General features: G+C 32.2%; 1 protein-coding gene across 1 annotated transcript in view; it reads left to right on the top strand.

The window, feature by feature from the left end:
* Positions 1 to 19,261, top strand: part of LOC149423453 (phosphoglycolate phosphatase-like) — a 42,917-nt gene extending 23,656 nt beyond the window's left edge. The window contains exon 6 of the mRNA XM_089631970.1: positions 19,142 to 19,261. Coding sequence (XP_089488096.1) covers positions 19,142 to 19,190 — 49 coding nt within the window. The 3' untranslated portion in view covers positions 19,191 to 19,261. The remainder of the gene's footprint in view (positions 1 to 19,141) is intronic.
* Positions 19,262 to 24,583: the final 5,322 nt, after the last annotated feature.

The raw sequence follows: 24,583 nt of genomic DNA, 5'->3' as shown, positions 1-24,583 counted from the left end.
CTGTCAATTGTAGTAATGAATTGTTTCCAAATGTCATGACTGCCGATTCAGAAACAAAGTGCAGGCTTTGAAAGTGGAACACTCGGAGCTATTAGCAGAAAAAATGAACTGTTATTTTCCTAGTGTGACCTACAACCTATGGACTGGGTACGAAATCCACTCTCGGATGACATTTCCCTTGGACACTTACCGATAAACGAGCAGGAAGAATTCATGTAGTTAAAAACTGATCGGAAATTAAAACTAAAAATTTTCCTAAGTAGAGCTAGCATATTTTTGGCTGTGTATAAAAAATGAGTATCCACTGCTTTCAAAGTGTGCTGTTGAAGATATATTTCCATTTGCCACAACCTACTGCGAATTGGGATTTTCAACTCTCATTACTATTGAACGAAAAAAAGAGAACGCCTGAGGACGATCAATGAAGAGATGAGAACAGCCTTATCAACGATTGCTCCAAGCTTTGATCGCCTGTGCTCAGATAAACAGGCTCACATTTCTCACTAAACATCTTTTCGTATTAGGTATATTGATTTTAGTAATAAATAAATATTGCTTTTTTCTCTGGTGTACCTCTAAAATTTCTTGATTTGATAGGTGTACCTTGAACAAAAAAAGTTTGAGGAACACTACTCTATTATATATTGTTATCGTTCTTATTCGCATTGGGATACAAGTTGCAATCTAGTGTAAGAACCATGGACCTAAAAAACCCTTCTTAGGTCCATGATAAGAACCGTGTATGAATGAGACAACATGATTGTGGATATTCTCTGATCTTTTACATTATTACCTTGTGTCCCATTGCGAATATAACAATATTATATAATATGATATAACACTTTATATTATTCCGACAAGAGTATGTATTACTACATCAACAGGGATATTATTTAATCGGTGAACGAGCTCGTCCCAAACGAAAAATCACCACACTAGAACGTTCGAATATTCGTAACTCTTGTATTTTTCGGTAAATAGTATTATTAGTAAATAGTATTAAGAAGTTTCTACGTTATCTCTATCTTAGAAACTTCGGGTACTATCCCTGATTATACCCATCAGCCTTCCTTTACGGAATGCTGGGTATCGATAGTCTTGTCAACAGGCGGAAAGCTGCGTTGCTGATGATGGCCTATAACTTGTTGAACGGTCACATCAACAATCCAGAAATTTTGAATAAAATTTTATTTTACGTCCCTGATAACTTCGCGGGAGCGTGTAGGCACAAAACATTCATTCTTCCGAGATGTAGGACTACCTACCATTAGCAATGCCTCCCGGAAGAATGATAGTCCTTCTAAACTCACTAGCCTCTGACATCGACATTTTCCACCTGAGCATTAATAAATTTAAATCGCTAATTAGGCAATTATGATTGTGTATTTGTATAATGTATTTTTGTTACTGGAATTTTTTATTACGGCCGGCATAGTCCAGTGGTAACGCATTGGACTGCCATTCCGAAGGTCGCGGGTTCGAACCCGGCGTGCGCAAATAAATTTTATTTGATTAATTTGTGTTATTTCACAATTAATTAATTAAAATAATATATAGTATATTTGCGGCACGTTCCAGAGTGGAAGATACTACAGTATCGCCCTGGTGTAAGACCACCATTCAGAATTGAAACGTTGCTCCAAATGGCTTTAGCCGTGTTTAGTGACTAGATCTGAATAGCCAGGTACTTCCCCACCTTCCTCTTTCCCTTCCCCACTTACCTTCAGCCTCACAACATCAATTGGGGATGCCATAGTCTCACTGGCTCCAGACGGGAGCAGTTGGGACTCTTGTGAGGTATTCACTATAAAAAAATTTAAAAAAAAAATCTGTAAATATGCATTTAAAATATAAATATAAATAAATATAGTATACAGAAATAATAAAGGAAAACTGTAAAATAGAAGAATTGACAAACTTTTATCACAGTGGCAAACTATATGATGTAAAGACAAAACCAGACAAGAATATTCATTACCACCCATCATCAGGGATATTTTCTTTCTGCTCATCATCTCAAAAAGAGCAATCATGACACATGCTATTAATTGATAATATCTTTTTAAAATTTTATTGGGCCAACCTCTCCCAAGATATATATGTTTATTTCTTTAATATTTGATCAGCTTCTGATTCAATTTTAATCTCATCTAAATGTATTAATATTTCACTGCTTTTAAACATTAACATATTTTTTGGAAATATTAAAATGATCTAAATTATTCGTTGATTTATTTTAGGTTGGATAACGACATGGTATTTGGTCATCTATGTGGTTTCCAAAAACTTCTCGTACTGACTGGTGATTCAGTTATGGAGGATGTTTTAGCAGCTAAGGATGTTGAACACCGTCCCGATTTCCTGATAGAAACCCTAGGCCATATGAAAGATGTCATCGAAAATGCCAAACTGCTTTAATAATTCTAAAGTAAATATTCGAAGTAACTCTGAGGTTGGGTTGTTTCAAACGACCATATTGTTAAATTTCGATTCGCGGTACATTTTAGCTTTAAGTCAATATTGTTATCAGCTGCATAACAGTGTGACCGACAAGGTATATGTAAGTATAAAGACCACGTTGTCATTCACATGGTGGGGTTAGGGAAAGGTGTGTGAGGAAGAGGGGGTGGAATTTTTTTTGATATCTCCTTTTTCTATTCATAAAATAATATATACACAATATTGTTAACATATTTTTACAAAGGGTAAATATATTATTCATGTTTCTTGATGTTAATTAATACCTCCCGACTTATACTTATCACCTTGATAAAAGAGGGGTGCAAATAATATTGTCGTTTTTATTTGATATTCGTGTAATGTTTATAAATATGCAAAAATATCAATGATATTATTAAATATATAAAAAATTAAAATTAAAAAATTCTATCGTTGATATGGGTCTTACTCTTGCTTTACTTTATCATTATGTAATGTTCATATGGTATGTCTGTAACTATCGTTTTTTTATTGTTTATTGAGTTATGTTACATAACATTTTACGTACATAAACTAATATGTACATGGTTACATTTCATTTACTATAAAATTATATTCTTACAGAAAGCGTTACAACTTTTTTGAAATACACCCATTCTTTCTCCATTCTTCAGACTATCAGTCATTTCATCATACATTTTTAGTCCTCTATACTATATTAAGCAGTTCTGTAACTCTTTTTTCTCATATGTGGCAATTCTAATTCTATTTACGTTTCTTGTTCCAAAATATATGTATATTTTTATTAAAAAAACTATTTAATCCTTAAAGTATTTTGGCAACAGGTTAGTCTTAATTTCATAATTTATATTCACAACTCACATGGAATCACCAATTTAAACATGTTCTATCCAAAATTACTCCTATAACTGGTGTTTTATATAGACTTCGCGGGTTACTTCCTCCCTCTCTATTAAAATCGATTTACCATGCTATGATTCAATCACATCTAATATATCTCGCCGGAATCTGGGGATTTGCTACAAAAAATGATTTCAGAAGTCCAAGTCGTCCAAAATAGAGCCCTGCGAAATATTTTCAGTTTACCTTGGGACACACATGTCAAAGACATCTACAGAAACACCCATATACTTCCTTTTAATACCATTCCCACTTTTGAAATAACGAAAACTATATTACAAGTAATTCAACACTCGGCACATTCCAACACTACACTCTATTACAATTACGACGTACACCAACACAACACAAGAAATCACAACAAACTACATATACCAAAAATCAAATCAACAAAATATGGACTAAGATCCCTAGAATATATAGCTCACACAAAATATAATCAACTACCCAACGAGTTCAAATGTGCAAGTCAATGTAAAAAGACCCAAACTAACATGCTCAAACTTCATCTTATTAATGACTATCTGAAATAATAATGTTGTGTATGTCCCATCATATGTCCACTTAATACATACAGCTATATGTTTCATGTAATGCGTATCATTCCCGCAATGAGTTTATTAACTCCTGGGAGTACAATGCTTTATATAATATACTATATTCTGTATTGTATACTTTTAATAAATAAAAAAAAATAAATAAAAAAATGTATAAAAATTTATGCATTATACAGCATTCTTTTTTTATTGGAATCGAATTTAGATTTAATCTAATTTGATTAATGTTTGCCTTTATATCAGAACTCTGTTATGAATGATTTCTAGTTTGATTCGGTTTTCTTTATTGGCCAAATATAAGATCAGTAGGCAAGCAATCTGTTGTGTTCCCACAAATAGTTCTCCAACTCATCATGGAAGAAGATTTTAAATAAGACGTTCTTTGTGTTAAATCATTAATTTATTAATACTTTGAGTATTATAATGGTTACTAGATAGTCGACTTAACTATGAGCTGGCTAAATAGATCTGAAAACACCCAGTTTGTCTGGGAGCATTGTAACTGGTCCTGGCGACTACTGGCTACTAGCTGCCATCTTGCGGACTTCCAAGCAAGCTCTATGCACTGCCCTCTATGAGTGCATCTGTGAAGCTCTTACTTCCTAACACAATCTAAATGTAGAGCAACTATAGTTTTAAAAATGAGTTCTGTAGTGTTTCAATTAAGTTTATTTCTTTATTTTCTAAGAATAAATACTTTTTTGTTACCTTCTTTAGAACATATTCAAAATTTTCTGTGAAGATTTAGAATCCAATATGAAACCAAATATTAAATATATTAAAAATAATTACGAGTTTATTCCGGAATGTACGGAGGTTTGTGGAATCCCACAAATCTCATAAAACGAATACAAAAAAATAAGGCAATAATTACTTTTTATATTTTTGGATTATTACTTGTTAAATTTAACCCCAAGTCAAAGCCTGTGACAGACCACGCTATATTTTCTTGGCTTGGCCTACGTTGTATTCTACGTGTTCACAGATGGCGTTAATTAATTAATTTTGTTTAAATACGCTTTTGCAAGGTATTGCTTTACAGTATTAAGACAAATTATTTGTTTGCGCCCTCATATACGCAATATGAATATGAATAAATAGTTTTGTCCATATAAAAACTCAATTCTATCGAGAAAGGCATACAAATACAATATTGGATTGAATCATCGGTAAAATATTGTATTTTTGTGCCTTTCTCGAAAGAATTAAGTCTTTAAACGAACAAAACTATTGATTCATATTCATATTGCGTATATACGGGCGCAAACAAATGATTTGTCTTAATATTGTAAAGCAATACCTTGCAAAATCGTATTTAAACAAAATTAATTAATTAACGCCATCTGTGAACACGTAGAATACAACGAGCGTTGCGTTTAACCTTAAGCCATGATGCGTATAGCGTAATGTGTCGCCATATAATCGTTTTAATGCCTTTCCATAAATTTAGTTTTGTTTCCGTTCATTCAACTAGTTTATTTTCAGCCATTTTTCCATATTTTGTAGATCTTCATTTATTATATTTATTGCATCTATGTACTATTTAGTTGGTTTATTTATATAACCCTGATGTAGTTGGATGCAAGGGAAACATGTCCAACGTCTAAAATGTTAATAAACGGTGGTGTTATAATAAAATGTTTTTTTTTTTTCATACAACTTTCAAAGAATGAATGGTACCAACCTGTGATTGCTTCACAGCATTTGAGGTTTACATCTGACGGCCTCCATGGTCGAGGGATAAGGTTTTTGACTAGCAAGCTCAATTACATTTTATTAGATAAATTTGTGTTATTTCACAAATTACTCATAAAAATATGTCCAAAGAAGGGAAGCTAGCAGTCCAAAATCAAGTGCTGGTAGAGGAAGGAAGAAAGTAGACGTCGACTGTAGAAATGAGATCCCTGAGGCTCATGTATAGTGAAATCGTGATCGATGATCCTTGTAAGAAATGTGAAGATCCGCAAAGCATGCAAAGCTGACGTAAGCGTAATGAGTACGATTAAGAAAGGGACCCTCAGATGGTTTTGGCGTGTAGAGCAAATGAATGATGAAAGGAGAATAAGAAGAATGTATTTTTCAAAGAAAAGTTTTAGCGAATCGTAAAAAACACAGCAAAAACACACTAACACAAACAAACAGATCAAACATCGATACCCAACCAACACAACACAGATTTATATTAAAAACATGTTCGGAAATGGAAATTAACAAAATAATAAATACATTAAAAAACCGGATTGCTCCTGGATTAGATGAGATAACAACGGATTGCATTAAAATAATTAAAAATGAAATATTAAAACCTATAACATACCTAATCAACCTTAGCATAACACATGCCTGCTTTCCTAATACTCTTAAAAAAGGACTGGTAATCCCTATGTATAAATCCGGAGATAAAATGGAAATAACTAACTATAGACCAATCACTTTGTTAAACTCTCTATCAAAGATTTTCGAAAGACTATTAAAAAACCAAATAATAAAATACCTGGAAGAAAACAAATTAATCTCGGACAAACAATATAGATTTAGAGAAAAAAGAAGCACAAAAGAAGCTTTAGCAAGTACAATAGATTATATACATAGCAACTTAGATCAAGGTTTTAAATGCATAGCGATATATCTAGATTTGGCTAAAGACTTTGATTCAATATGCCACAAAACACTTTTTAAAAAATTAGAAAATATGGGTATCAAAGACAAAGAACTACAACTATTAAAAAGTTACATGAGCGACAGAACACAACAAGTCAAAATTAATAACTATACTAGAAAACCACTGCCGATTACACACGGAGTCCCACAAGGAAGCATACTAGTGCCCGTTCTTTTCATAATTTACATAAATGAACTTTTCAGCATGGAAATAGATGGAGAAATAATTAGTTACGCAGACGACACAGTTTTACTATTTAAATCTAAGGATTGGAATAAGGTTTATAACATAGCGAATCTAGGAATCACGCAAGTGAAAAAATGGTTGGACTCAAATACACTCACACTAAACATACCGAAAAAAAAATTCACAACGTACAGCATAACCAACACAGGACAGCCAAAAAACAATACAAACACCATAAAAATACATGAATTCATAAACACCAACATCTGCGATTGCCCCCCTCTAGAAAAAACAGAACAAATAAAGTATCTAGGAATCGTAATTGACCATAATCTTAGATGGACACATCACATCAAACAAATCACAAATAGACTCCTCAGAACAATACACATTTTCCTAAATATAAGAAACATATATAAAATAAAACAATTGAAAACAATATATAATGCACTATGCCAATCAATAATAGAATATGGAATAATTGCTTGGGGAGGAGCAACAAACGCAGCTATCGCTCAAATAGAAATCGCACAGAAAACGATATTAAAGGTAATACTCAAAAAACATAAACTAACCGACACAGACCAAATATTTAAAAGCTGTGACATACTTGATATACGCCAATTATATGTTAAAACTCTACTAAACTATATTTTCGACCAAAAAAACAAACCCCAACAAAAACAAAATATCACTAATAGACCGGTCAGAAAAGCGTATAAAAAAATCATAAAAACTCCGACGGTAAACACTACCTTTGGACAAAGACACCATAAATACCACGCTATTAAAGCATTCAACAGTCTTCCACTTGAAACAAAAATTGAGGAAAATAAAAATAAATTCAAACACAAAATAAAAAAATGGATTAAAGAACAAAAAAGACAATATTTCCAAAATTCTATAACATAAGAGAATAAAACATATACACGCAACACAAAAAAATGTATAAGGCAAGCGGCACGCACAAGCACATAGATCATTGTAAGTGCCGATTTCCATTCTCTTCTAATGTTTTTATTTTGGTGTGAGAATTGGATTTTGATTTCCAATCTTTATTTTTGATTTAAATTTATCTTTACTTTAATGTTGTTTTTTGTTTAAATGTATAAATTCGTATATTTTAAAATGGGGGCCGCAGCACGGGTGAACGACCCAGTGAGGCCAACGTTGCTGAATTGAAATGTGAAGTACTGTAGAGTAATGTATCAATAAAAAAAATAAAAAAATGTGAATGGTAGAAAAAGGTGGGCACGTCCGAGGAAGACGACACGACTGGCACGGCTATAGTCTCACTATCTCCAGATGATTTCGAGCAGTTGGGACTGTTTTGCAGTTTCACATAAAAATCGATAGTAAGTAATGATAAAAATAACCTATGAAGTAATATTTTTTTACGAGAAAATTATTTCAACCCTGTGTTAGAAATGTGTATTATTTTTTCAATTTCTTAAAATTAATGTTGACAAGTAAAGTCAAGTTTTGTAACAAGGTCTGCACTTTTTTGTATATAAGAACATATACTTAACCAGCTAACCAGATTGATGGGTACGCGCTAGTAATGTAATAAAAAGAAGTAATTTTGAATACACAGAAATTTGGTAATTTGATTTCTTCAATTTTAACATAAAGGAAATGGTTGCCTTAAGCCCCCGCATTCCGAATGTGTACAAATATCCTTTGAATACTTAAGCTCTCAAAAAATATATGTTATTTCTTAAGATAATATTTATTTATTTATTTATTTTTCATGTTCTCCGTAAAACGGTTATTCACCAATACATTATGGAGAAGATTACAAATTAGACAAAAAGTATAGCAAAACACATAAAAAGGTCAGTTTCACTACTTTGTGACATACGTCAAAAGATAATTGTTAAACTGCCTGTAGGTTACGTTAAAAATGTCGATGGTCAATGCAGACTCGTTGAGCAGTTCAGTCGCTCTGTTGACTGGGGCGTTCTGATAGGCAGAAGTCCTCGCTTTTGGAGCATAAAAAAGGGTATGGGACCTTCCACGAGTATATATAATATCCACACATTTGCCCAGCCGAAACGGTAATTCTCTTGTTAGAAAAAAAGCATGCTCCGAAAATTTTTATTGGCACATTTTATTCTCGGTTTAAAATGTTTTAGGTAAGAAAAAAATTACAGCATTTGTTTCAATGCTACATTAGATATTTGTTTAGAGATTTTTGCTCAATTTTAAGTAAGTCCCTTTCAAAGTCATCTTTTTGAACGCTTTCTACGGAGCCTTTAATCGCTGTTGTCATTGACAATATTCGGTATCAGATTTATTGTATAGAACGTTTTATTGAAACAATGTTGAGTTTTAAAATCTGATTTGAAGTATTTCCATTAAATGTCTTACCAACTGGGTAAAAATTTGGTTGAAAAAAATATAACCTCTCCCCTTTTCCATTTAAGCATACTTGCATACAGTGTTTCCCAACCTTCTTTATGCCACGCCCCACCGTAGTCTTTTCAAAAGTCAGATGCCACACCGGCATCTTTTTTAATTAAACAGCAGGTAAATTTTCAAATCATATTGTAATATGTTTGTAAACATATGAACCCCTAATGAAATTAAATAACACCTATTCTAATACACTGAGCCGACCGCTCTCTATAAATTAGGCTACCTCGGTTCGATCCTCAGTCTGGCAAAATCCTTTTTTAATTTTAAATTTTAAAATTAAATATTACAAATCACGTCTCTAAATTTAAAAAAAAAAACACAATGAGTAGACAAAGAAAGCCAGCGACATCTAGCGACGCAGAGGAACTTGATGCACCTACAAATAAGACCCAAAATAGCTCCAAACAGAAGACCAAAGACACCCATCAGAGTGCAAATTCAAGTGACATATACAAATCGAATGAAGACAATATTACCCTTTATGAACGTCTTACAAAACATTTCGATAGTAAAATTACAGAAATTAAAAAAATGTTTACAGATGAAATCAACGAACTAAAGAGAAGCAGTGATTTCATTTGCAATCAGTACGAAGATCTGCTGTCGAAGTTTAAAATAATGGAAGATCTACAAAAGGAATCTAAATTCTTGCGAGAAGAAAATGAAAACAAAAGAATTAGAATCTCTTCTCTGGAATGCCGTGTCGCAGAATTAGAGCAAGAAAAACTCTCTGATAGCTTAGAGATGGCGGGCGTACAGTTGCAGCCGGGTGAACCACCTATGGAAGCAGTACTTCGGGTAGCCAGTTCCCTGGGTTTGCCCCTGCTACAGCAGGACATACGAATGGTGACCAGGACACAGGATCGGCGACAGAATGCCCCGGAAAAACTCCGTGCTTCCTTCCTCAGCCTTAAAACCAGGGACTCCATTTTATCACTCAAAAACAAGGCTAAGACTTTAAATACAAACTCTCCTATTTACATTAGTGAAGTGCTTTCACCGTACTACAAAGAATTATTATGGAAAACCAAACAATCGGCCAAAGAAAAAAATTTCCAATTCGTGTGGTTTAAAACGGGCAAACTGCTAATCAGGAAAGGTCCGGGGGAAAAAATTATGCAAATTAAAAATGAAAATGATTTAAAAAAAATGATGTAACTATTGTAGGTCACTCAGACCTCATAATAACATTTTTCTTATTTAACACACCACCATGGCTGATCTACTCACAATGAACTTAAATAGCACACACCAACATCACACAACCAATGATACAAAACTATGTGATTCTATTATTAACACCCCAGGTTCTCTTACAATATTTAACCAAAATATAAGATCCCTGAACAAAAACTATGATGAACTTGACATACTCTTAAGCAACTTTAAAACAGATTTTAAAATTATAATCCTAACAGAATGTTGGATTTCAACAACTTTTACAAAAAAATACAAAAATAATTATACTTCATTTCACACATTAAATCATAAAAATCAAAATGATGGCATTGTTGTATACATAAATGATAGTATTAACGCTTCTGTTTCAGAAATTGACTTAGTAAATTCAAACTGTTTACAAATAATCACCGACTGTAATACATGTATCCTCGCCCTATACAGATCACCATCCATACCCAATATTACACCATTTATAATGGCTCTGGATTCTCACCTAAAAAAATTAACTTCATTCAAAAACATCATCATAGCTGGTGATCTAAACATAAACATACTTCCAAATGGTCACCCTCAAAACATTGAATACCAACTGATGCTCCTGGAACATGGCATTATAAGCACCATTAATACTCCTACCAGGGTAACCAAAGACTCAGAATCATGTATAGACCACATTATGGTTAAATCAAAAAGACCAATAAGTAGTGCAGTATACGAATCAACAATCACAGATCACTACACAACAATGATAGGCCTGACTTCCCCAACTATGAAATCAACTTTCCAAAATAACACCGCAAAAAAAATAATTAACTACGAAAACCTAAAACAATGTTTAGAAAAACAGACATGGGAACATCTTACAAAAATTAACTCAACAGAAGAAGCCTGGAATTATTTTTTAACATATCTACAAACTCTCATTATACAAAATACCATAAAAACATCCACATCTATTCCACACCGCAAAGTTAGACTAAAAAAATGGATTACTCAAAGCATCATAAACAGCATTAAAAAAAGGGACAAACTACACAAACAAGTTAAACTGAATCCTTATGATACCTCACTTTATTTCTTCTATAAAAGGTACAGAAATATTTGTTCCCTTACAATACGTAAAGCCAAAGAATTATACTACCGAAACAAACTGATAACAGCTAATTATGACCCTAAAACCGTATGGTCAATTTTGAGGGAAAGTACGCATTCACAGAATAACAAAGACGATACCATAAAAAAATTACTAATTGATGATGAAGAACTCCACTTCCACGAGAATTCTACACGTATCCTCAATTTTATAAACAAACACTACACTAATATTGGTGTTAGCCTAGCTGAAAATATAAAAACTACGTTTCCTCTCAGAGATATCCAGGAACCTCAAAACAATACAACAAACATCAGTAATGACAATTACAACAGACATTTCAAATTACATAACGTTACGCTAGAAGATACTAATAAAATAATTCAATCATTAAAGAATAACGCAACTACAGGACCGGATGGTGTTGACTCTAAAACTATCATAACACTAAGTCAACAACTACTAAAACCACTCACATACCTAATTAATCTTAGTTTAAAAGAAGGAATCTTCCCTAGCTTACTAAAAAAAGGTCTTATTATTCCAATTTACAAATCAGGACTAAAAAATAATGTAAACAACTACAGACCCATAACGCTACTAAATACCATTTCGAAAATTCTTGAAAAAACTATTAAAATACAGCTTCAACACTATTTAGAATCAAATCACATACTCTCGATCAACCAACATGGTTTCAGGAAAAACATGAGCACAGAACATGCAATAGCTACTGTAACGGACTTCATTACAAAAAATCTAGACACAAAGAAAAAAGTTGTATCTATTTACTTAGATCTCTGTAAAGCCTTCGACACAATTTCACACGAAAAACTATTCAAAAAGCTAAAAAACATGGGCATTAATGGAATAGAATTCGATCTAATTAAAAGCTTCATGTCTGACAGAACGCAACAAGTAAAAATTGACAGCAAGACAAGTCATCCACTTTTGATCACGTACGGAGTCCCACAAGGGAGTGTACTCGGCCCTTTATTGTTCCTCATCTACATAAACGAACTATGTGACATAAAAATTGAAGGTAAAATCGTGACCTTCGCTGACGACACAGTACTTCTCTGTCAAGCAGCCACATGGAAAGATGTATTTATAATTGCCGAAAAAAGTCTATCAGTTGTCAAAAAATGGCTAAACTTGAATACTCTTACCGTTAATACAATAAAAACAAAATACATCACACATAGTATTACACAAAGAGGTCAACCTCCACCTAACATAGACCTGTTTCTACATGACTGTGAACAAACTTCACCCAATTGCCAGTGCAAGCGTATAGAAAGGGTAAACCAAACAAAATACCTAGGGGTCATTATTGATTCACACTTACGCTGGACTGACCACATAACTTTCATTACTAATAAACTAAAAAGAGTCATGCACCTAATAAAGTCAATCAAAAACATTTTCCCACATTCAATACTTAGATCTATATATTTCGCACTCTGTCAATCGATTTTTACATATGGCATACTGGCTTGGGGAAGCGCTACAAACACTACAATCGACCCAATACAAAAAATTCAAAAGGCAATAATTAAAATCATCTTACAAGTACCATTCTACACAAATTCAAGCGAAATTTTCAAAACATTAGACGTCATGTCAATAAGACAACTCTATGCCAAATCTGCACTACTAAATTTCCTCCAACAGAAACTACACATTCCAATGCCACCTCAAACAACAATAAAAACAAGGTCGACAACAAACAATACCCTGAACATACCGATAACATACACCACACACGGACAAAGACACTTCCAGTATTACGCTACAAAACTTTTTAATTGTATGCCCACCACTCTGAAACTACTACTAATGGGAAATACATACACAAACATTCACAAAAAACTGATCACAGCCTGGATCAAAAAACAAGATATCCATTTTATACAAAACATTATAACACCAAACCAAACATAATCATTGATGAATGTGTATGTATCTATGTATACATGTGTTTATTATATGTGTGTATGCATGCATATATATATATGTATGTATACATGGGTGTATATATATATGTGCGTATAAATATCTTTTTTTCCTTTTTTCTTTAAATAACAATGTACAATAACCATTTAAAAAAAAATAATAATTTAAAATCTCAACTTACACTTATATAAGAAAATTTAACCAATACACATAAATACATGTACCATTAAATCAAAACCACGCAAACACCTCAGCACAGGTTCTCCTAGTGAGGTGTTCACGAAACATATAACAATACCCACCACAGTGTCACCTACTCAAACCTACCTCACACCCAGCATAAAACACCAAATTAACAACAGTTCTAAATTTATGTATTATATACAAATGTAAATATTTGGTAGACACTGTAATGTATGTATAGAAATAAATAAAAAAAAATAAAAAAAAAAACATATATTATAATTGAAATTATTACAAAACACAAATTAAAAATGTAATTAAGTAGAATAATTATTAAATTCAGTTACACTTGCTACAAAGTAATTTTATGTCCGGATCTAACTTACTTAATTTCAGTCGTAGGTCCTCCATTAGTTATATCCAATCGATTTCGTTTTTTAATGAGTATGTATATAATCGCTTATGGTGCTAAAATTTTTTTGTGTGACCGATGAGTATTTCCCTTTATATGTGGAATGCCTACGTGTCTCATCTCTGAAGTGTGGTGCCCCACTTCTGGGGCGTTATGCCCCACCGTGGGAAACACTGATCTAATACCTATCTATATCTTGATAACATAGTACACGCAATGTCAATAATATATGAGATAAAAAATATTTTTCTAGTTTTTTGTAGTTTTTGTAGTACTAACAATTGTGTGACAGGAGCGTGAAGTCTCCTAACTGAACACATCTTCGTTATCGTTATTATTTCAAGAACACTTAAAAATCAAGTTCAATTATGTATTGCTTCGCATTTTATAGTGTTTATTGTTTATTTGCCTTAAAAAAATATAGTGAATTTACATAATGTCTGTTAGCAAATTTTGAGTAGTTAATTGGCCAGTGAAATTCTATTTATCAACACGAGGCAAGTTTTTTTTGGCTAAATATGGAGTCGCAGCATCAAAAAATTGAAATTTACCCAGAAGAAAGTGAGATTGATCAGGATTATGAGCTCACACACAAGGTTATTAAATATTTTTATATCCATTATGTTACATGTATTAAAGGTATATTTTTAATGTATTCAAAAATTAAAATGCAAGATAAGATCAGTACAAATCAATGTAAAAATTTGTTTAGTTAATTACATATTCGAAAAGCAGCTTTTGCTTATTATATAAAAAAGTATTTTTTCTAATTTTGTAACAGTTGCCATTTTAACTGCCAATTCGTCGTGGAAATCCCTTATAATGCGAATTCGTGATTTAAATTCTTTATTGATTAATTCCACTTATTCATTAAATTAATAAGTGGAAATAAGTTTACTAGCGTTTATTTGATCATAACTTAGTATCTAATTGCTTATTTACCCCCCGGTGAATTCTCCATAAAATGAATGTAAGTAATACGGTGGTGTTAACTATTTGTTGTAGTAACAATGGTAGAGCAAATTCACGGCATTGATTTAGAAAAAAGGAAGGCTTAACTTAATTTTTTTCAGAAAACCCTCTTCTTTAAAATAAAAAAAAGTTTAACACCTTTTTTGTATTTTATGTTTTATATATATAGAGAGAATCTATTGTCATAATTACTTTCTCAATAAATAGGTTTAACCGGAAGTAAATCATTTTAGATTTCATAAAAATGTAATAGTTTCAGTTTACAGTTTCAGTGCCGGCAACCCGGGCGTTTATTTAAGGTTGGTTCTGTACAGATGTTTTTTTTTTCATTACCCTCCTCACTAGACATAGTCTGTTCTGAGGCTGGTAATTAACAATATATATATATATAAACTAAATGTTTAGTAAAAAATATTTAAAAATAATAAGAAAAAATAGAAGTAAAAAAATGAGTAATATAAAAATAGAAAAATAAGTGTAATACTATAATATGTGTTGAAGAATTATGTATAAAAATATGAAATGAGTATTTCGTATTATAGTAAATTGTAAAATTTTGTAATTTTGTTAGAATTTGTGTGCAGTATGGTTTGTAAAATGCATTAGATGTTTAGAATATTTCTAATATCTGTTCTTTGTTTTATCATCAACCAGTTTACAAATCTTTTGAACACCCAATTCAAATTATTTGGTAAGACGTAAGTTTTAGTTTGGGTTAGGAACATGTTGAATATATGAGGAGCCAGGTAAGATTCATGTCTTTTAGCGAAATTTGATTTGATATACGGTACTTGTAATTGTTTGTGTGTAATTGCTCTCGTGTTTTGCGAGTGAGTTATGTGATGTGGTAATTTTTTTATGCAGTTTTTGTAGATGATCTTTTTTATGAATAGTTTATCTATGTCTAATAAGTTATTTTCAATCATTAGCTGTTCTGTCGGATGTTGATAAGGCTTTCTGAACATAATTCGAATTATTGATTTATGGTTAATTTTAAGGGATTTGAGATGAGTGTCTGCTGCTACTCCCCATACTGAAATACCATACATTAGAATACTTTGACAAAGTGCAAAGTATATATTTTTTAGCTGATTTAATGACATAATATTTCGTATTGTTTTGAAGATGTATGATAGTTTCCGGATTTTTTTTGTTATTAGGTTAATTTGGAGATCCCATTTTAGATTATGGTCAACAGTTAAGCCGAGATATTTGATATTATCCGCATAAACTATTTTGTCACAAGTACAGCGTGTGTTATTTGTGGAAGTATTGGTGCAGGGGTGAAGATGTAATTTTGGGCGACTATCTGGCTGACCAGCTTTTGTTTTACTAAAAGTCAAGTATTTTGTTTTAGAAATGTTGAGTGTAAGAAGATTATTCATTAGCCATTTATTTATTTCAGTGATCCCTGCTTCTGTGTGTTTGTAGACCTTTTCCCATGATTGTGCTTTGAATAAAATTACAGTGTCATCTGCGTAACTGATTACTTTGTACTCTATTTTTCCAAGGTTTATCTCAGTTAGACTATTTATGAAGATGAGAAAAAGTATGGGACCCAAGACGCTGCCTTGCGGTACTCCATACGTGTTACCTACCTTGTCACTTTCGTGTTTATTGATTTTTACTATTTGTTGTCTATTTTCAATGTAGTTGATGAACCATTTTAGTGGTGGACCGGTTATGCCGATATTTTTGAGTTTTTGTTGTAGTAATTTATGTGAGATGGTGTCAAAAGCTTTTGCTAGGTCTAAGAAAGCCCCTACCACCTTTGACCCGCCATCTAAGTTTTTGACTATGTAAGTAGTTAGTTCCGATAAGGCGTCTTCTGTTCCCATTTTCGCTCGAAACCCGAATTGGCTGTTTGAGATCAGTTTGTGTTTATCAAGGTATGCGAGCAATCTTTTTTTCATAGTTTTTTCTAGTAGTTTGGACAGTGAATTTAGCAAAGTGATAGGTCTGTAATTTAAAATCATAGTTTTGTCTCCCAATTTGTGTATTGGAGTAATACAACCTATTTTTAGGTGATCGGGGACAATGCCGAGGCTAAAACTATTGTTGAAAATATGTTGAAGAGGTATAAGTATGTATTCTCGCAGATTAATCAGTATATGATTGGAAATGTTGTCTGGTCCCACCGCGCAATTTGGTTTGAGAGAAATAATGAAATCCGAGATTTCCTTAGTATTTACTTTATGTACATTAAACGTATGATTTGTTTGTATGGTACAACATAGTTTGGCTAGAGAGTCTTCTGATGTGCCGTTTTTTAGAAGAATTTTTTCAGCCAGGGTAGAGCCAACTTTTGCAAATTGTGAGTTATGAAATTTGCTATTTTACTAGGTTCATTCTTTGCTAGGGTTTTTTTTCCATTTATTGACAGTTCTTTGATGTTTGAGTCTTTTTTCGGATTGGAGTAAGTAATATCTTTTACGATTTTCCAGATTTTTTTGGGATCATTTTTGGCGGATTTTATTTCCCTTTTGTAATATTTGTATTTGGCTTGTTTAATTAAAGTGTTATATAGGTTTCTATATAATAGGTAGTCATTTTTTAGTTTGTTATCATTTGGGTATTTGCGCACTTGCATGTGCATCGTGTCTCTTTTATGAATACTGTTGACTAATCCTTTCATGATCCATGGGGTTATCTGAATCTCTTTGTGTGTGTAGATTTTGGGGGGATTTTTTGTGGTGTGTGTAGTTATATAGGTTTCAAGCGTATTCATAAATGTGTTCAGGGCATTGTTTGGGTCTAGTTCATTTATAACATTTTACCAAGATTCATTTTGTATGTCCGCTATTAGGGACTTAAAATTTGTTTTGTCTTGCACGGTGTTGTTTTTTTCTTCTTTTTGTTTCTTGTTGTGATGTATGCTTTGTGTAGTTGTGAAATGATCTGTGACTGTTGAGCGAATAATAGATGAAGATGTTTTTTTTTGTTTTAACAAATATATGATCTATGCAGGATTCAGTGTGTGACGTAATTCTTGTTGGTGAGTTAATTGTCGATTTAAGTCCGTAGTGAGTAAATAGACTTAAGTATTCCGTGGTTTTTGGTTGTAGGTTTAGTGTGTTTATATTCATATCACCTGCAATAATTAGTTGTTGTATTTTTTTTTTTAATTTTTTCAAGAAGTTTATTTAAGGAGTTAAAGAAAGGGGAGAGATTGTAATAACATGGAGGTCTGTAAATGGCAAAAATGGAGAGGTCTGGTCCAATGGAGATTTGGATACAGTTTGCTTCTGTTATGTAGATTTCTGTTATGGAGTAGTTTAGTGAATCTTTGGCGAAGATCACTATACCGTCATTTTGATTAAGATGTCTTGTGGTATGGAATGTTGTATAGTTTTTTAAGTTTAAGTTTGTGTAGGAATCATCTAACCAGAATTCGTTCAAGATAATAATATCGAAATTTGTGTCTATTTTGTTTAATAGGACAGAGAAATTATCAAAGTTCTTTTGAATACTTCTAATATTTTGGGATATTATGTTTAAATTGTGTTTTTCTGAGAAGAGAAATTTGCATTCAGTCGCTTTATCAAAAATATGCTCTGTGTTGTTTAGTGTTTCTGTATCAATATTAAGTGCAGTAATCATTTTAACTAGAAAGAACAATTTTGTTTGGGAGCCCTAATTTTAAACTTTTAGGTAATTTTTATTAAATCATCTACACGTCTAATATAGATAATTTTTTCGTTTGTGGTTTGCCTTGTCATAATTTTACCTTCTCTATACCAGACATAAGAATAGTTTTTTTCTTTGGCACATTTTTTTGTTTGCCAAATTAGATCTTTGTGATATTGAGTTAGTTCTTCCCCAATATATATGGTATCATGTGAGAGATTCTTGATGGAGGCATTGTGGGGTGGGGGTAAATAGAATCATATAAATAAGTCGTCTTGTGATAAGATAATTATGATGGTCAAAGTTGTATCGCTATTTTCCAAACATAAAATTTATCAATTTTTAAAAACGAACGATACATTAATTTAAAACTTTTATTGCAAAAATCGGGGGAAATTTTACAATAATTACCTAAAAAAAGTATAGTTTTTTTATCAAAATCCCACACTTACCAATAAAGAAAGTAATCTTTTATCTGGCTTGACATTATTTTAATACACAATAACTCTGTAATGATATAAATTAATTTTTAGATTCCTGATAATGAAACATATAATCAGCAATTATCCGTGGACTTCGTAGTGGTTTATGAAAAGCGGGATAGCGGAAACGAAGAAGACCGAGAGAAAAATAGAAGCTGTTTTGAAGAGAACTTAAAGCAGGAAGGATTGATTTTAAGCTATGATCAAGATGGTGGTCAATATTATCTCCTGATACACGCACCGCACGAAGTTTTGTGCCGGTACTCTGAAATAATGAAAATTAAACTGCCAATGAAAGAGGTACCTATTAAGAATTTTCCATATAGCAAAACCAGTCCCATATCAAAACAAAACTGCAAAATATTTTCGGGTTACGAATAAATTAAAAGAGGTTAACTTATTTGTCCCTAACAATTATCCCATGCACTTTTAATACTCCGAAAGCGGGAACTACTGCCTATCAGAATGCGCCAATCAACAGAGCGACTCTACTGCTAACGGTTCAATGATATAAAGTCCAAAAAGCGCTGAAAAGAACGCTGCTTAAAGATTGTGAATTGACCATAGACATTTTCAACGTCACTTACCTGTTCAGCAACTATATTTTAACAAATATAGTGAAACTGCCCACGTGATCATTATACTTACATGTACCTCAAATTTCTGATTTTCTCCGTAATATATTGGTGTATAACCGTTTTATGGAGAACATAAAACATTTGATTTCTCTCTGCTCATATCAATAAATGCTTTAAGTATAAATAATGGGGGACATGGATTTGGACATTACGGCAACAGCATTAATATATGACGTCCTCCGTAGTCGAGGGGTAAGGTTCTCGAATAGCAAACTGGAGGTCGCGGGTAAATATCTCGGCTTGCGCTAGTCAATTTTATTTGATCAATCTGTGTTATTTCACAAATTACTCATTTAAAATAAGACATAGTATATATTTAGCATGTTCCAGAGTGGAAGATACTCTCAGTATCACCCTGGTGTACGACCACCATTCAGAATTAAAGCGTTGCTTGAAATAGCTTTGGCCGTGTTTGGTGAACAGATCTGAATAGCCAGGTACTTCTCCACCTTTCTCTTTCCCATCTCATTCCCCTTCCCTCTACCTTCAGCCTCACAATATACCCTAATTGGGGATGCTATATTCTCACTGGCTCCAGATTGGGAGCAGTTGGGACTCTTGAGCGGTTTCACTTTAAGAACCTTTGAATATGATCTTAGAACTATATATATACACCGCATAAATAAAAACAGAGTATCGTCTTTGAAAGAGAAGATGAAGATACTGTGTTTTATTATGACGGTGGTACAGCGGTGCGTTGTAACCGAAGTCATACATAGATGAGAAATGAAGCGAAAAAATAGGTTTTGCTTTTTTACCTCCAACTGACCTCCAAATCTCCCAACGCAACTAAACCTACCAAATCGGGTCTACGCGCAACGCTAATCGCGTTCTAATAGTGAAACAAGTTTCAAAGCGATATTAGTACCCAGTAACGCCTCTAATTGTAGCTCTATGAGTTCTAATTCTACTGTAAATCTCTGCTTCTAGTTCAAAAACAACCATATTATAGATAAGGATTATTCTTATACAGAATCGATTATCAAAATCATTAACTGTTTTCGGGTATTATTCAACATGGATCCGATTGAATCTAATCAGGACAAATATAAAATAACAGCCGAATACAGCCGAAGCAAAGACTATCTGTAAGTAAATTATTAATTTTTAAACAATTTTAAAATTATATTTTTCCACAATTACGATTCGAGTAAATCGCTTTTCATCGGCAGCGATGATGTTGCTTATAAAACACGTGAACAAAATTAGGAAGTGTAATTATTAATTTACAGATTTAATGTCGATGATCCGTCATTCTTCCCTCAAACTTTGAGGATCAGTGTTGTCGCATTTATATTGGGCAGGACGAGGTACCAAAAAAGCGATGAATTCGGGATAGAACGCTTATTCGACAACGGGTCCTATAAAATGGGCTATCCCTTACATGATGTAAGTCATAATACCTATTTACATTAGTTTATAATCTACTGCCCTGAGTATACCCACAGATTTGTCTTGCGAAGGTATACTCTTATCAACATAATAATTTGTATCTAATTTAGTTATTTGTGGTTAACTTCAGGCTAACTCTATTAATAATATGTACTAAATTTACATAAGAAAAATTATGAGTTATTATTTGAGGCGAAGAATTATTAAAGTATTGCGAAATAACATATTTTTAACGTATAATATATTGGTCTTTAGAATAATCGAGCATTTTCACAAAAAAAGTAAAGTATCAACAAAAACTGCTTTAAGATTCAAAATCTCTGACTTACGAACTCATTTTGGTTTATTATAAAATGTGACAAATTAAGTTTAAAAAAAAATGTAAACGGATATGTACTAAATGTAAATGGATAAGTACTAATAACAAACCACCTAGAAATGCCTAGTATTCCTTTGTTTTTGAATTATGATTTTTTATTTAATTTTATACGCTTTTTAAATGTCATTGATGTGTTGTCTTGGTTACACATTTAACAGCATTATTGTTCATTCGCTATGTGGCAGCTAATATAAAAAGATTGCCAAATAAACTTTAAATGTCGTTTCTTTGTATTTCAGGAAATGTTTGTAACGCTACGATAATTTAATTAGTATTTTACTAAATGTGAAATTATAAAAAAATCTTTGTATTTCAGAGCAACACGTGGTTTAATTTGTCTTATACATATTTTAAATTACGTCACCAAATATGTAAAAGAAACTTCCTTTTATAGTAATTAAGGTAAATCAGAAGGTTTTATATAAAAAATATTTCAAATAATCCGTGTCCAGCGATTCCAAATAATTACCACTAGGGTAATTAGGTAGGGTTTTTCGCCATACTATTTAGTTAATATTTTGGTCAAGGCGATGTATCACGTAATGTAACATTTGTAATCGGGCCGCTCTCCATAACACTCCTTGTGCTCAAATTTGGCAATAAGGTTTAAATTCCCGCTTAATACCAACCTTGTGAAAAATGATTATTTTTCTCTTATTCCGCTTCACTCTTAATACGCAATATTTCACTTTCAAATAAATGGATTTAGCTTTAATAATTCAAAACATGAGTTATTATGTCGGGGGAGACGGAAATATACGCACTTTTAATTTTAATTTCGTTTATTAAGTCACTTACGCGATATGTCAATTAGTGTGCGGCGCCGTTATAGTCGCAGCCGACGGCGACTATATTCATATCAAGAGTTGGATTATATTCGTAATATCGTAATTCATACCTACAAAATATTTCATAGACACTGCTGCCAACAAAAAAAAAATAGTATTGCAATATAAAATAAATAATATCATCGTGTATAATTAATCCATATTAATATGTAAGTCAATGTATTATTTATAATAAATAATCAGCATATAATTAAAAAAAAAACCCGAATAACAAACAAATAGAATAAAATGTGATTAAACGTATTCCGTATAGGTAGTTTAGGTTAGGTTAGGTTAGAACATGGAAAATAGGTATTAGAATTAAATCACAAACCAGTCTATACAAACCTAGCGTAGCCCACATACTATTTGAAAACTGGGATGTAACTCAAAAGGGGACGCGAGCATGCGTTATTAAAGGGGCATTGTTTTGCTATAGAAAATCACAGTTAGATTAGGTTAGGTTATATATATATTAATTTAATATTTTCAAGTTTATTTCCTTGAACTGAATTAGTTCGTAGGTAGGTACTGTACCTAACCCGCGCACTGGCTAGGTAAATAACTTGATACTGGTAGTATCTTCCAGAGTGGAAGATACTACCAGTATCGCCCTGGTGTAAGACCACCATTCAGAATTGAAACGTTGCTCCAAATGGCTTTAGCCGTGTTTAGTGACTAGATCTGAATAGCCAGGTACTTCCCCACCTTCATCTTTCCCTTCCCCACTTACCTTCAGCCTCACAACATCCCCCAATTGGGGTTGCCATAGTCTCACTGGCTCCAGACGGGAGCAGTTGGGACTCTTGTGAGGTATTCACTATAAAAAATAAAAATAATGTCACATTATTTTGTTTCTTTGAAATCTCGTGCGACATATCGCGTAAGTGACTTAATAAACGAAATTAAAATTAAAGGTGCGTATTTTTCCATCTCCCCCGACATAATAAATCATGTTTTGAATTAATAAAGTTAAATCCATTTATTTGAAAGTGAAATATTGCGTATTTACCGCGAAGCGGAATTCGTAACCTTTACCGAAAAATGTTTTTATTTTATTCTGAAAATTTCATCGATAAACATTTAATTGTTTACCATTTTTTTAAAACTTAATTTGTCAAATTTTATAATAGACCAAAATGAGTTCGTAAGTCGGAGATTTTGAATATTAAATAAAATTAATTTCATTTTAATTTTGTATTATTATACTGCTATATTTTACTTTGGTAAAAACTTATAAAACTTACTTGAAAAAGCCCAACTGGATCTTAATAAATTAAATAACTGGCTAATTAAAAATATATTAACTATTAACACAAAAAAAAAAACAAATTGCACGATCTTAAGTTCGCAAAAAAGAAAAACGCCGTCTCATAAGCCTTTGCAAATAGAAGGAAGAAACCTACAAATTTCAGATAGTGAAAAATACCTGGGACTTCATATCGATAAACACTTATCTTTTAAACACCACATACAAAAAGTAAAAGAAAAAATTATCCCACTAATTGGTGTATTTGGTAGAATAGCCCATCTTCTACCAATACAAGTAAAGAGGGGATTATATTTTAGTTTAATACAATCCCATCTAAATTATCTCATAGAAATATGGGGAAACTCAAACATCACATATCTAAACGAAATTCAAATAATACAAAATAAAGTTATAAAAAAACTTTTTAACTATAGATCAGAGACCCCCACCAAAAGAGTATACCAAGAAACTAACATACTTAAAATTAGAAAACTGTACGAATACCACATATGCCTATTAATTCACAAAATCCAAAATGGCCTCATACACACAAATACCTCATTTATGATCACAAGTACATGACCACCACACAAAACAACATAATAAATTATACACAAATTCAGCAAAGACAGAGTGTGGTGTACACATAATATATAATCTCCTTCCTGATAGCCTGACAACCGTAAATAGAATAAATATATTGAAGAAAAAACTGTTTGCCCTCAAGATCAATGAGCAAAACCAAAATGCTCTTACTTAAGAAAAATATGTTACTTAGGTAGTAAACCATAATTATTAATATATATATTATTTTTGTTTTAATCAATGTACACTAAAGTTAACAAAGCGAAATATGTATTTCTTTTAACTTTATTAATATTACACAACTGTACAAATCGCGTGTGCAGCTCACTGTTCACTTTGGCAGCCATCTCTAGTTTAGAGCCCCAATGAAAAATCCTCAAAAATTAGTGCAGAAACGGGCGGTCCGTTTGATAGATTCCC

The sequence above is a fragment of the Hesperophylax consimilis genome, chromosome 5, assembly GCF_061612785.1.
Source record: "Hesperophylax consimilis isolate HC1 chromosome 5, BYU_Hcon_1.0, whole genome shotgun sequence".
NCBI lineage: Eukaryota > Metazoa > Arthropoda > Insecta > Trichoptera > Limnephilidae > Hesperophylax > Hesperophylax consimilis.
This window is presented reverse-complemented; position numbering and strand designations above follow the sequence as displayed.